At 41.6% G+C, this 15,685-nt stretch overlaps 1 protein-coding gene across 5 annotated transcripts in view; it reads right to left on the bottom strand.

Annotated features, from left to right (window-relative positions):
• The window catches only part of Utrn (utrophin), a 519,634-nt gene that overhangs the window by 117,281 nt on the left and 386,668 nt on the right, over nt 1–15,685 (bottom strand). For all 5 annotated transcript variants that reach the window (XM_041680416.1, XM_041680414.1, XM_041680415.1 and 2 more), the window contains one exon: nt 2,629–2,758. In XM_041680416.1, the coding sequence (XP_041536350.1) occupies nt 2,629–2,758 (130 nt within the window). The remainder of the gene's footprint in view (nt 1–2,628; nt 2,759–15,685) is intronic.

The raw sequence follows: 15,685 nt of genomic DNA, 5'->3' as shown, positions 1-15,685 counted from the left end.
TAAAGTCAGTAAAATGAGAATGTTGGGGAATATTATTTTATGGTGTGTTACTTTTGTTTATGTTGCATTTGTTTAATTCTGTGAAGCTGCAATTCTTTACCTGTCTGAAATACCTGATGGTCTAATAAAGAGCTGAAAGGCTCAAAGCGAGGCAGGGGCAAGGTTAGGCGGGGCTGGCAGGCAGAGTATAAACAGGAGAAATGAGGAAGGGGAAGGAGCAAAAAAAGAGGAGAGAGGATTCTAGGGGCCAGCCACACAGCCAGCCATGGAGTAAAGGGTGAAAGTAAGATATACAGAAGTAAGAAAAGGAAAAAGCCCAGAAGGAAAAGGGTAGATAGGATAATTTAAGCTAAGAAAAGCTGGCAAGAAACAAGGCCAGCTAAGGCTGGGCTTTTATAAGTAAGAATAAGCCTCTGTGTGTAATTTATTTGGGAGTTGAGTGGTGGGTCTCTCAAAAAGTCAAAAGAGGAAAACATCACACTACATGGGAACACACCGCCTAGGGCAATACAGGGAACTGAAAAAAAGGGCAAAACCTACAATAGCAATTGGATGGTGGGGCTGGGACCCAAGCAGGTAATTTCCCTCAGGAACCCTAGGTTCCTGACTGGTTCACCTCTGCAGGTCTTAACCATTCAAACACTCTATCTAAAGAACAGATAGATGAAATGGCATTGTATTTGCATATAGTCTATGCAGCACAGTCTTCCTTATCAGAATTCTCTAGAACAGCTTCAGCAAAGGATTTTTAAAGAAACAGAGTAAGAGCATGCAGAATAACCATGACGATACAGTTCCACGATCACTCAAGGATTTTTGTGACAGCATGAACAAGAGCCGTGACAAGAGTAAGAAGAAAACTTGAACAGGCTTTAAGACTACATAGGAAAGCTTTGATCACACAGATCTTAAATGTCACACAAGACCGGAGAACTTCTCAGTATGCCATGGCACATCGGTGAGGAAGTGCTACCAGGACAGGAACAGGGTCAGATGCTCTGAGAGTCGCTCATCGTTCAGAACAGAAAGGCGGATAATGCACGGACAACATTATGTGTTGCACATAGAAAAATACAGTGGGGCAACCGCTCCTGAAACCAGGGATTGCAGTTGGACACGGTGGTGCAAGTCCTTCACTCCAGCACTCCAGAGGCTGACACAGGTGGATCTTTGTGAATTCCAAGGCAGTGTGGTCTACAGAGTGAGTTCTAGGGCAACTGAGACTATACAGTGAGAGATACCCTCCAACTCAAGATAGAGAGCGAGCAAGCAAACAAGCAGCTGCCGCCGCCTATAACTACCATACGTACAAGGCTGAGAACCTGGATTTAACAGCGGCGTGTGGGCCTTGCACACCCATGTGCATGCTCTGGGTGGGTGTGTAAATAATACATGTGTAACAGGGAACATTCAGCTCCTATTAGCAGGACACCAGTCCCTGGACACTTCACAAGTGCCAAAGCACAGTGGAGGTTGAAGTCTCTCAGATGAAATGGCATTGTATTTGCATATAGCCTATGCATCACAGTCTTCCTTATCATGTCTGGATTACTTCAAACACTGAATGTCATCCAAAGGCTGGGGAAACAGCTGCCCCTCGGCAGATTATCTGCAACACTGGTAAGAGGAAATGTGTACGTGCTTAATCCAGATGCAAATTATTTCCCTAATAATTTCAAATCAAGTCAGAGGGACCCGCAGATGTAGATAGAGCCCAGTGAAGAAAAGGGTCAATTACCCTCAGAAGAATTTTGGTCTCAAAAAAAAAAAAAGGAACGACAGCCTTGAGTGATTGAGTTTGACAAGAGGTGAGACTTCACCTGACTTGGGATTCCAGCAGGCAGATTCTACAGACAGTGGGAGCAAGGGCAGAAAAAAAAAAGGCGGCGGTGGCAAACACAATGAATGCACTGTGTGTGTGTGGGGGGGGGGGGGGGTAAGCTATATGTATATAATCCCAGATTCACTGGGGGAAGGGCTCCTACTGTGCCCCCCACCCTTACAAGCAATCACTGCTTGTGACCCACACTGCTAGACACAGTGAGCCACTCTGCACAGCCGCTTTTCCTGTGGAAAGGGGATGGAAAAACACTTTGAACAACATCTGTAAAAAGATTTATTTACTTTTATTTGTGTATGGGTATTTTGCCTGCATGTATGTCTGCAAACTGGTGTCCTTGGAGGCCAGAATAAGACATCAGAATCCCTGGGACTGGAGTTACAGAGGGTTGTGAGCTACCATGTGGGTGCTGAGAATTGGACCCAGGTCCTCTGGTAGAGCACACAGTGCTCTTGACCACTGAGCTGTGTCTCCAGCTCTGCATGGTTCTTCCTTTTTATTACACCAGAATGCTTTTATTAGCAACAGTGCAAGATTTAATAATGATATGGTGGTCCTAAGATAACGTCAGAAATTTTCTCTTAAATTTATTACGTGATGAACTGCTACTTCCTAGTAAAGAAATCCCTGTTTCAATTTCAAGCTAAATATCCAGATGCAACAGGTAGTTATTTTTACATCAAAGAAAATGCTCCTTGTTTGTTTTTTTGTTTTGTTGTTGTTGTTATTGGTTTTTTTTTTCCCCTAAAACATGGATTTCTTATGACATAGGAAAGAACCAGTCTGACCTGTTTTTGATTGCAGGTTTTTTCGTGGTTCTTCGGGGGCCTCTATGGGCTGATCAGCCAGAAAAACTCGAGCTTGGTATACAGCGTTCAGCACAGAATGTTCTTTCTCCTTCAGCTCACGTCTCAGCACCTTTGCAGAAAGAAATGCAAGTGGAAAGTGTTAGCAACCTCACGTGCTCAGTAAATAAAAGAACATGTTTAGCTTGACCACGTCTGACTGCAGCTGCAGAGGGAATGAATGGCTTAAACCACCATTCCTACCGAGTTACGAGTGAAAATCTTGTACAGGTAGGAACAATTAAAAGCGTGAATAAAAGCCAAAAAGATGGTTCTTGAAGATTTCATATCTGTGGAGGCAAATAAGAAAAGGCTGGAGGGAGGGAGGGAAACCTTAAGATAGTAATGTGCAGGACTTGGCTATATTGTATTCAAATTTACCAAGTATGAATTTTGAGAATCCCCACTGTGTTGAGTTGCTAAAACATAATAGCCTGTTCTAAGACACTTCTTCAAGACTGACAAGGAAAACTGCATCGGATGACAATGAATAAGGCATTTTCACAAGTAGTAATGCCATCCTCAGAAATGTTTTATGTTCTTTAGAATATTCTGAGAAAAATTAAGAGATAGCAACAAATGAAATTATGTGAAATCAAAACTAAACCAAAGAGAACACATAAAAGACAGTCTCCAATTATTTTAAAACACAGTCCATCCGTCTCGCATGCTCAGCCAACTACTGTTTATCCCTGGTGAGGGTTTCCATGCAAATCTGTGACTCTCAGAACCACTTGTCTTTGGCACATTTATTCAAGTAGGGATAAACTTTCACCCCCTCTCCTCTGAAATGTTTGGTGATGAAGGCTCTAGTTGGCAAGGATTTTAAAACCACCAATCTTGCTAGGGGATAAGATACCAACATGCAAAGATGTCTCGTGCACTGTTTTAATACTGTTGCTAAATAAAGCCGCTGTTTATGTTGCTAGCCTTTAAAATACACATCTCCAGGCCTTAATAATCTCCTTATAGAGCAATTCAGTGGCAATGCACTATGAAAATTCAGGAGTTTTTTTCTCACTAAAATACTTCTCTTTGGCATTGTAGAACCAATAGTCTGTCCTTTTAGAAATAACTGAATATTTTAACAGTGTTTGACATGACTGGCTAGGGTGAAAAGTTACTTGGAGGCTAAATGCTCATCTTGCACAATGAGTAAAATGTGAAAAGTGAAAATAAATATGAAAGTATCAGAATAATCACCATATGCAGAAATAGGAAGATACAAAGGAGAGCTACACGAGTCATGAAGCCAAAGAGACTGATATGGGATGCCCCCCTGTATGCTGTGAATATATTTTATTGCCATTGGTTAAATAAAAAAGCTGCTTTGACCTATGGCCGGGTGGAATAGAACTAGTTGAGGAAAACTAAAATGAATGCAGGGTGAAAGAAGGCAGAGTCAGGAGACATCATGTATCTGCCCAAGAAGAAGGACGCCGGAACCTTACAGGTAGGTCACAGCCTCATGGTGACACACAGGTTAATAGAAATGGGTTAATTTAAGATGTAAGAGCTAGCTAGGAATACAACTAAATTATTGGCCAAACAGTGTTGTAATTAACAGTTTCTATGTGATATGGTCTAGGGAGTCAGGAAACTAAAGCCCAATCTCCACTTACAAGGGGCTATTACAGGTAGAGAAGAAAGGGGACATCTAGGACAAGAACCAAGTTTATTTGACTTCTAGATGATGTACCAATTATTTAATTTGGTAAAAATTAACAGATTGAAAACAAGACCTAACCCACCTACCAAGTAAGTGATCCACAATCCAGGGATCACATATAAGGACACAGGAGGGAAAAAAAAAAAAAAAACTTTTCATAAAGATCCAGAGACAAGTTTATGTGTACTGCCTAACATTTATCACATAGGACAGGGATGTGAACACAGGTCAGCAACACCCCCAACAACTGAGTATTAAGTGGTCATGCTAAGGTACACACAGCCTTCAACATTCCTATTCAAGAAATGCAACTCATGTTGTGCCAGGGTCTGACAGTCCCATGAAATAAAACAAATCTGTCTTCTGACACTTCATGTTCTGATATGTGGAAAGAAAGGGGTCAGAAGAGAATGAGACAAAACAGAATTTTTATCAATCTGTTGATGCATATAGGCATTTAGCTGTCTGGTGCAAAATCTTTAACAAGATTTTCATATATTTATATAAAAGAGATCTAGAGGGGCTGGAGAGATGACTCAGTAGTTAAGAGCATTGCCTGCTCTTCCAAAGGTCCTGAGTTCAATTCCCAGCAACCACATGGTGGCTCACAACCATCTGTAAAGAGGTCTGTCGCCCTCTTCTGGCCTTCAGGCATACACACAGAATACTGTATACAAAATAAATAAATAAATAAATACAGATCTAGAGTTGTAAAGCATCCCTAGTAATTACTTCCAGAACCATCGTAAATAAATATAAAATGATGGTACAAGAATATCACATTGATCTAAATTTTGAAAAAGCAGTGAACATATTTTTAAAGATTTTAAAAGTCAAGAATATTGAAATCGGACTATAACCAGTTAATACAGAAGCAGTGAGGATTCATAAAATGATACACAGAGCTCTGCTGAAATTTTCCTTTGGGTGGGACATGCCAGAAGTGTAACCATTCAAGAACAAGGTGATGAAGAAAAGGCAAAGGTCCTAGAAGACCATCCCTTTGCCCTGGCTTATCCAGCAGGGAGAAAATTCCACAGGCAGTGGTATCTTAGAGACATCACTAAAGAGAAACTAGAAAACATCAACAGATATGCATAAAAGAACGGAAAGAAGACTGAGTCTTGTGAGGAAGATCGGACAAGGTGTTGGGCCCCTGGAAAAGGAAAGTGTTTATGGGGAGATGTCCCACAGGGGTTCAGCCAGATGCTGTGGCACCGAAGATGATCCTTGTGACCTAAGCAGCAGTGTTCCTGTGCCTTGGAAAGAGCCTGGGGTGGGGGGACAGGAGCCAAGAGGACAGAGAGTTGTTCTTAGAGTAAGTTTTAGGTTCTCATAAATCCCATTAGAAATATATGTTTGTCTACAGAAAATCTACTGAGGAAACCAACTAATCAATTTCCCCAGATGGCAGGAATTTCATCAATTATACATGGAGACTCTCACAGCACAGCAATTTCCTTCGGCTGGCTGTTTACTGTGCTCAGAGAGCTCTCTCCCCAGAGAGTCACACTGTAGACACTCTTGACCACAGATGCCTTCTAACTGAGGTTCACACCACTATGTGATCATTACAGCAGCAGACACCTTTCTCCTTTCCTATATTTTGTGTTACCATTACTGTGTCCCTGGCTTTGTATTTCCCAGACCTATTGCCTCTACTATGTAAGGACAGTATGTATTTGATGTAGGAATTCCCTCTGTATGCTATGATTACCATTAATGAATAAAGAAACTGCTTTGGACCTATAGCAGGGCAGAACTTAGGTAGGCCGGGAAGTCAGAACTGAATGCTGGGAGAAAGGAGGTGGAGTTAGAGAGATGTCATGTAGCCTGCTGCAGACAGACACTGGGAATGTTAGCCAGTAAGCCACAGCTATGTGGCTATACACAGATTAATAGAAATGGGTTAAATTAAGATGTAAGAGTTTTCTGTACAATAATAGCACTTCTGGAGGCATCACAATCCCTGACTTCAAACTCTACTACAGAGCTATAGTACTGAAAACAGCCTGATATTGGCATAAGAACAGACAGGAGGACCAATGGAACTGAATCGAAGACCAGATATTAATCCACACACTTTAGAACATCTGATTTTTGACAAAGAAGCAAAAAATATCAAATTGGAAAAAGAAAGCATATTTAACAAATGGTGCTGGCTGGTATAACTAGATATCAACATGTAAAAGAATGAAAATAGACCCATATCTATCACTATGCACAATACTCAAGTCCAAATGGATCAAAGACCTTAATATAAAGCCAGTCACAATGAACCTTATAGAAGAGAAAGTGGGAAGTACACTTGAACACATTGGCACAGGAAACCACTTCCTAAATACAACCCCAGCAGCACAGACACTGAGAGAAACAATTAATAAATGGGACCTCCTGAAACTGAAAAGCTTCTGTAAAGCAAAGGACATGATCAACAACACAAAATGACAGCCTACAAAATGGGAAAAGATCTTCACTAACCCCACATCAGACAGAGGTCTGATCTCCAAAATATACAAAGAACTCAATAAATTGGTCATCAAAAGAACAAATAATCCAGTAAAAAAAATGGAGTTCAGACCTAAACAGAGAACTCTCAACAGAGGAATGTAAAATGGCTGAAAGACACTTAAGGAAGTGTTCAACATCCTTAGTCATCAGAGAAATGCAAATCAAAACAACTCTGAGATTCCATTTTACACCTGTAAGAATGGCCAAGTTGATAACAACTTATGCTGGAGAGGTTGTGGGGTAAAGGGAACACTCCTGCATTGCTGGTGGAAGTGCCAGGTGTACAGCTCTTGGATGTCAGTGTGGTGATTTCTCAGAAAATTAGAAAACAACCTTATTCAAGACCCAGTAATACCACTTTTGGGGATATAAAATTTAAAAAATAAATATGTAAGAATTAGCCAATAAGAAGCTAGAGCTAATGGGCCAGGCAGTAATTTAATTAATATAGTTTCTGTGTGATTATTTCGGGACCAACAAGTGGCCCCTCCTTGCAACATGCATTTGCTTTTAATGTTTTGTTTAATCTCAGTCCCTCTCAGATACAGTACATTCCAGACACTTCTGGATCTTATTCTCCGGGAAGCCAAACACTGAACTCAGCACTAAAGGGCTCTCTCATGATAGTAGAGTTCATCCGAATCTTGCAAAGAGAGAAAAGTTTTTCCCACAGAGGGAATCATTCACCGGTAACAGGAAGAAAGACCCCACTGTACACATCAGGGCAGGCACACACCTTCAGCAGCTATATATGGCAGCCGCTGAGGCTCAAGATGGAGGCAAAGGAGGAGTCAGCAAGTCATATAAGTGCTCTTGCACTTCTGATGCCTAACAATGGGTGATGGACAGACAACTGGGGTGGGAAGTGACTTCAGATTTACACATTTTCCTTAACAATATTGTTGGGTCTGTCAGATTAATAAAAAACCGAGTCTGAGGATTAGAGAATCTTCCTACTTTATTTGCATTTCTCAACACATTAAATACAACATGTCAAAGAAAAAAGAAGTAAAAAAACCACCCTGCATAAAAGGCTTGCAGGCGACTGTCTGGAAACTGATGTGCTATGCCCGAGTAAGAAGTATAGCAAGCATGGGCAGTCGGAAGCCACCCTAAGTAAATAAAATGCTGGGCCTCTCACCCTAGTGTGAACTCTCTCCTCAATAGCATAGAGAACCGCACACATTATATCCGTGCCACTACTATTTTGAAATTTTAATTTTGTTATCCAATTTGTCCTATTTCAATTTGACTTAATTGCGTTCAGAAACAGACTTAACTTTCAAGTGCCTTACACATATAATCATCAGGCCATCATTAGACATAAAAGAAGATCCACATTTCCTAAGCACCTGGAGAACGTTAATGATAAGGCAATTAATCTCCAGTGAGTTGTTTTGTATACAAAGCTACAAAGTGGCATCCCATTCCTAGTATCACATGACTCATTTGTGAGCCACCTCAAATGAGTAGAAGATAACGTAATTGGAATTTTTCTATATTAATGACTTTATATTTTTACTGAAAACAATCTTCCTTCCAAACAATAACATGTTTTGGTAAAGATGTGAGGACATGGACCCTCCCTCACACACTAGTTAGTGGAAGATGGGAGAAGGATATGACGCTTTAGTTGGGTGGTTCCTGAAAATACTAAACACAGAATTACCTTGTGCACTAGACATTCCACACCTAGATACACCCAGAAACAAAACACCTGCACACATAAAACACACACTTGGATGCTCATAGTAGCATGACATCACAGCCAAACGGAGGGACCAACCAAACGTTCATCCACTGAGCAGTAGATACACAGAATGTGGCAGATTGGCACAATGGGTCTTAGCAAGGAAAAGGAGTTAGAGCCTCATACAGGCTACCACTGGATAAACATGACAAATATGCTCGGCAAAATGATGTAGATGAAACCCTACAGTGTAAGATTTCACCACCCCAACCAGGTCCACAGACACAGGAAGTAGATCAGTAGCTGCCTAGGATTGGAAACTTGAGGGGAACGGAGGTAGACTGGGCATCTTTTTTGTAAAACTATACTTTATTACATCACGTAATAAATACATTCAAAAATGCAAATACTTTGAGCCATTTTCATCAGCTTACAGCAAATATGGAACCAAAATCTACAGAGAGTCTCAGAGCAGGAAATTTGGGGGTGCTTCTTGGGCCAGGATTAGATTGCTCTTTCTTCTCTACTTCCAACTTGTGCTTTGGCTTGTTTTGTTTTATTTTGTTTTAGAGATTGACTTCAAAGCACTCAGCCATACAAACGCTTAATCAAAGAAACTCCATTAGGCAGGTTCCACATTGAATAACAATGTGGTAAGCTACTAGGTAAATCATTAAATCCTTATACACCGAGGGGCCTGAGTCCTGTGAAATCATGAATAAGCGCAAGTCAATCAGGGTTGTCTTAGGGTGTCTATGCTGGGAAGGGACACCATGACAACAGAAACTCTTATAAAGGAAAACATCTAATTAGGGTGGCTGGCTTACAGTTCAGAGGCTGAGTCCATTATCATCATGGGGAGGGGCATGGCAGCTTGCAGGCGGATACGGAGCTGGAGAAGGAGCTGAGAGTCCAACTTCTTGCAGGCCACAGACAACTGTCTGTCTCACTGGGAGTAGCTTAAGCAGAGGAGACCTCAAAGCCCACCCACCCAACAGTGAGCCGCTTCCTCCAAGGCCACACCTACTCCAACAAAGCCACACCTACTAATAATGCCATTCCCTTTGGGGGGCCATTCTCTTCCAAACTACCACAGGAACTATGCAAAGGAAGATTGGAGGAAGACACTGGTGCTTAAGGGCAAACAATAGAGTGCTAGAAAGGAATTTCACAAACACCTTTTAACTCAATGCTTAAAGGAAGGGAGAAAAAGAGCTAGGTCATTCCTAGCTACTTAAAATGCATGTCTTCATTAACTATAAAGTATTTTTCCAGCTTTTGAGAGTGAAGGTTCTGGGTTTAGTGAATCATAACAGAAATAACAAAACAAAATAAAACCTTTCCAGAGGGGGCGGGGGAGGGAGGGTATCTCACCAGGAGAAATGAGGTGAAACCTCCCATCTCTTAGAAAGTTGGGCACCTTCTGAACTAACAGAGAGGCTAGAAGCTGACACTATGGTCTGCTTTGGCTGAGTACTCCAGAACCAGCCCTTGGGCATAAACAGGATTTCACTTCAGTCTGCCCATGGCACTCTTATTTAAAGCAAACTCATTTCCAATCTCTTTTCCCAACTCTTAGATGATGGCTAAACTCTGCATCTTAGCCCCGAGGTAGGTGGCTCGCAGCCCTCAGCAGCCAGAGGTGCAGGGAAGGCTTGGCAATTCTACTGGAAGGGATGCTTCCAGCATTGAGAACATGTGCGCGATTTACAAGTTTATAGGTTTAACTTGTAAAGGATCTATCTACCGCTAATGGTGTAGACAGACGATGCAGTCCGGCAGGCCATCAAGACTTCAGCAGCAACATGGCCAAAGCTAAGCCTGAACTTTTTGTTCCATTCTTTTAAAGGTAATGAAACGTTAAATTTAGGAATCAATGGTGCCCACACAAATTAGTAAATATAGCAACAGCTGAACCATACACTTAATGGAGATACACTTAATGGAGTAAACTTAATGATATGCAAATACCTTGTTCTGAGAGTAGAAAAATCCTACAGGTAATGTTTCTTTTCTAGTCTCTCTCTCATATATGTGTGTGTGTGTTATTATATATGTGTGTATATATGTATATATGAGAATATATATGCATATCATATATTTTTCTAGTCTCTCTAATATGTATATATACATATATATCACATGGTATCTATCATATATATGTTAATATGTGTGTCTATGTGTATGTGAGTGTGTAACAGTTTATCTCCAGTGTTAAGCATATTCAGTAACACCACAGATCCTCCCACTATCTCTGGACTCTTCTTCCCTTGCTATCAGACAACCTGGGTAGGTACCCTGCCTTAACCTACAAAGGACAATGCAGAACTATATTCCATCACTTGACGACAGGAGCAATCATGTCAGCTTTGGAGGAAGACATAATCCATTATTCCAGCAAGCTCATACATAGGACAAGCAGGAAGGAGACCAGTGGATTGGGAGTGGTAATTTTTAGCACAGCTACTCAAAGGGCATTTCACAGACCTTGAGGCGTGTCCAAGTGGGTGCTGCTTAGAGACTGGTAAGGTTACACCACGTCAATGTTGCTTTTGTGACAGTGATTTAGACCCTGAATCACCAAGTTTGCCGGGACTGATGCCGGGCAAACCTAACCTTCTTTGTGTTGTACACACCTGGTGGTTTTGCCAACCAAAGTTTGGCCACACTCAGGCGGCAACGTGTCACACTGCCTATGACATGTTCCATTGGCACAATCACCACTCACGCTGAAGTTGATTGGTAGTGAAGTGGGGTCGAATATAAGGATTTAAGAGGGAATATGTCTCTTGCAAGACTGGACTTGTTCTCCCAGAAATTGACAAATCCTCATAAGTCCAATTACTTCCCAGCAGGCTATGTTCCTCTGTCGTGTCCCCTGATGTCACAGGCATCGACTGCCTTCCATCACTGGCATGCATGGAGTATGAGGACCTCACTGGAGATGGTTCTGCCTCTAGAACTATGAGATGAACGAACTACTTCTCCTTCTAGATTGTCCAGTCTCTGGTCCTCGGTCACAGCAAAAGTAAATGAACTAATACACCGTTCCATCAAATATGGGGGAAACCCCTTAATGCTCTTCAGGGAAAACCACTCTAAAGGGAATGTTCAGCTTATACGTGGTCGACAACACTCCACTGGTGCAAGAAAGAAGACAACTCTGAGAGAACTCACGATAACTTTGCAAGGAAAGGCAGACACAGGATTTTAAAACCTGCATGATCTAAAATGTTTACTAGAGCCCATTCTGTCAAGAGTCAAGAGCAGTGAAGGACAAATACAAACATTATTTTCTGTCCATAAAACATTAAAGTCCACTTGGTTGGGTATAATAGTCTCAGCTCTCTAGAGACTAGGGTAGGAACATTGAAAGCTCCAAAGCCAGCCTGGGCTACAGTGAAAACCTGCCTTGAGGAGGGGAGTTCTACTGTCTCCCAGGCTATGGGGCTAGCAAAGAGCAAAAGAGTTTTCCATTCAAATAAGAAAGTTAAGACACAAATTTATCCCATACTGAATATAAAGAATTGATTAGACATAGTTACAGATCATGTGACATTTATAATCTAAAAAGAGGGCGGGGGGAAGAACGGCAGAATGTAATGATGGCCACCAAGCTTTGAGAAACACAAACAGGAGCTGATCTTCCTGAGCAAGGGAACAGCAGGGAAGGCTCTGGTAGCAGCTGCTCTGTCCCGGAGTGCTAGGCAGCAGGATGGACTGCTGCTTATCCAACTCTAAACACATGCAGAGAATCCTCATTGTGGTTTATCGATCGGGGATCATTTCTTGCCACATTCAAGAACTTAGTGGAAAGGCCAGGGATTAGAAGGTGAGGTGGTATAAGAAGTGACAGGCTTAGTGGAGGTCAGCAACTACCGCGTGTCAATCACAGTTCCTCGTTTTCCTCCAGAGCACAGCTCGGTGTGGTGTAATGGGCAAGCTGCTGCCAAGCAAACGGTGCATTTTGTTGTGCTCGGCACCAAGGACACATAGAGGCTGCAAATCTCTCCCTAAGAAAGCAGGCTTGAGATGAGCTGGAGAGCAGCGAGGAACCTCTGCTGGGCCCTTCTGTCCTGAACTTGGCGCCCATCAGACTGAGCTGAGACAGGGGCAAGCAAGCAGCTTCCAGCCACCATGCACCTCCCTCTGTGATACTGACCCCTCACCCCATGCCTGAGATTAGAGCCACGGACTGGAACCTCTCACAGCAGGAACTAAAGTGGACCTTAGTACTTTCTAAGTTGTTTACCTCGAGTATTTTGTTACAGCAGGGAAAACTTGCTAGCACCCCAGTTCTCCCGGGCAGGAAAAACTGAAGTTAAATGTTTCTTCTAACCTTCAAGTCATCTAGTTAGGAAGACTGTGAGACTTTGTGGTTCTCCAAGACTAAGCTGAAATATTGAGTACATATAAAACTATGTCGTAAGACATTTAGATTCTTAGAAAGAAGAGAAATAAACTTAGTCCTTTTTTTTTTTTTAAGAAAAATAAAAGTCTAAATCTAACGGCAAAGAAAAGCTATGAAGGCCGTGGGCTGACTAGATCACATCACATGTGCTATAAATAGAAACTTTCTCTTCCAGCAAGTTCAACAGACTATGGGCAATTTTCTCCCTGCCGTTTTAGACAGGGCTAAATCAAACACAGCCCCCAAATTCTTCTCTTCATTATTTTTCAAAGGAAAGGAGCTTGGATAAGACCTGCAGCATCTGAAAACTGCTCCAAAAATCCCCGTGCCCACCAAGAAGTATCAAAGTTTGGGTGCGAGCTATGCAAGACCACCTCCCAAGAAGGGAGAGAGCACAACAAGAAAGCATTTTAGCAGCCATACTTCCTAGAGGGAAGGAATTCGTTTGATCATTTAGGAAACCCAAACTGGCAATCTATAAAGCCAGGACTGTGGTCACACAGTATGAAACAAGAACTCAACCCTTGTGAACGGAGTGTAAGAAAATGAACCAGAAAAAAAGCGACGCATAAAAAGGCGTCCATTGCAACATCATTTATGCCTTTAAAATCTTGAAAACAACTATCCAATATCTGTAAATTATTTAGATCCACGATGGCAGGGCCACATTAGGAACCATTATATAACACTGAAAAATTACTATGATGATGACCACCAGAGCATTGTGGGAAAATGAGCATGACAGAAATCAAAAGGTAAAAGACAAAATAAAAAGGACGCATTCCACTAAAACTGAGGGACGTGCATAGAAGGAAGGCGATAACACCACGTGAGCAAGGCAGCTATAGAGCAGGAGTCATGACATGTTGGGGGTTGAATGACTCTTTCCCAAGGGTCACCAAGACCACTGGAAAACACAGATATTTACATTACAATTCATAACAGCAGCAAAATTACAGTTATAAAGTAGCAATGAAAGTAATTTTATGGTGGGGGTCACTACAGCATGAGAAACTGTATTTTAGGGTCACGGCATCAGAAAGGTGGGAAATCACTGCTGTATGGAAAGATAAGGGCCAGGAGTTTGTTTTGCTCATATTTATCCACTCCTTGCCATGTGAGGGACTGGTAAAAAAAAAAAGAAAGTTCTACTACTAAGCACAAACCCAGTAGCTTTCACTTTTATTTAGAGGCAACATCTCACTCCATGGTCCAGGATATCCTTAACCTCCCTGGCAGGACTTAAATTTGTGATCCCCCTGCCTCTGCTCCTGAGAAGCTGAGGTTACAGGCTTGAACAACCGAGGCTCAGTTGTTAACTATTTCACAACATCTATAATGTACTATCCTCGTGATTGAAAATTACAACTAAAGGAATACCTAATAGAGTTCATTAATCATTGAAAAAATTAGTATTTTAATGCAAACTTTTAGACTAACTATTTTCTATTTTCATTGAGAAATAAAAATGTATACATCTATCTTACATAATGCTCTATTTTGAAATAATTAATACACTGATGAATGGCACATCTATTTACAACTCATAACATTTATAATGTAGTCTTTCAACAACTTTCAAGAACATTACTAACTATAGTCAACATTGTTATTAATTATAGTCTCCAGGCTGCACAACAGAAGCAAATTACCACTGTTAAATAGCATACTATTAACAATTTCATATGTAGGAGCTGGAGAGATGGCTCGGTGGCCAAGAGTGCTTGCTGCTCTTCCAGAGGACCCAAGTTGGCATCGAAGCTCTAGCACAGGGTAGCCCGGAGCTACCTGTAACTCCAGTCTCAGGGCATGAGCCAGTCTCCATGGATACCTGCCAGTCTCCACGGCTACCTCTGCTCATGTGCACATACCCACAGACAGGCAGGCACACATACACACACACAAACATATAATTAAAAAATAAACCTTTAAAATGAAAAGGGAGGATATGTGTATTAAAAACCAGTGCTTCATTTCTACGGAACTACAGACAACCTTTCCACTGTTTTCCTTCAGTGATTCCTCCCAGGCTAGGTTTATTTATAAAATGAGAAATACAAAAATTACTGAATCAGAGAGTCCATGAGCATTGGAGAGCTTAACATATTTAGCTAATTTAAAGCGTATCTGATGTTTAGAGTATGTACTCAAGGGAAAAAGGAAACACACACTTAGGCAATCTGACAGCATTCAGCAAAGAAGGTAAAAAAACAAACCATATTCCAGAAGGTGCCTCAGTCTCCAAGATTCGCCAGGCCACTCCCTCTCACCTCATGAACTTTCCCACCCCTGAGGTGAACTATTTGGGCAATATTAATCAGGGAAGAGAGGGGATATTAAGACTTCTCGAGAGGGAATGGCGTCACACACTTATACTCCCAGGAGCCACACGGTCAGTGCCAACATGGCCTGCATGGCAAGAGACTGACCGTGAAACACAAGAGTCCTCTTAACTAATCCATGTTAAAGCATGAGTGTGCTGATGAGCTTTCCTATACTCCGATATTCCATAGAATTACCGCAAAATTTTCTCTAGCTGTTGATGGAAGACACTTGCTAATATTTTTAGGGAAAGTATTATTCTTTGTTAAAGATTCAGGGCTGAGGCTATAGCTGAGTTCTGGAGGACTTGCCTAACATGGGCAAGGTCCTGGGTTCAATGCCCAGTTCAGCATAACATAGATGTAAAAGTCCTTGGGAGGTAGAGACAAGAGGATCA

This window comes from Microtus oregoni, unplaced genomic scaffold, assembly GCF_018167655.1.
Source record: "Microtus oregoni isolate MIOR12 unplaced genomic scaffold, Mior012 000033F_ref0000390, whole genome shotgun sequence".
NCBI classification, from domain to species: Eukaryota; Metazoa; Chordata; class Mammalia; order Rodentia; family Cricetidae; genus Microtus; species Microtus oregoni.
The sequence above is the reverse complement of the archived record's forward strand: the minus strand, read 5'-3'. Positions and strand labels throughout refer to the sequence as shown.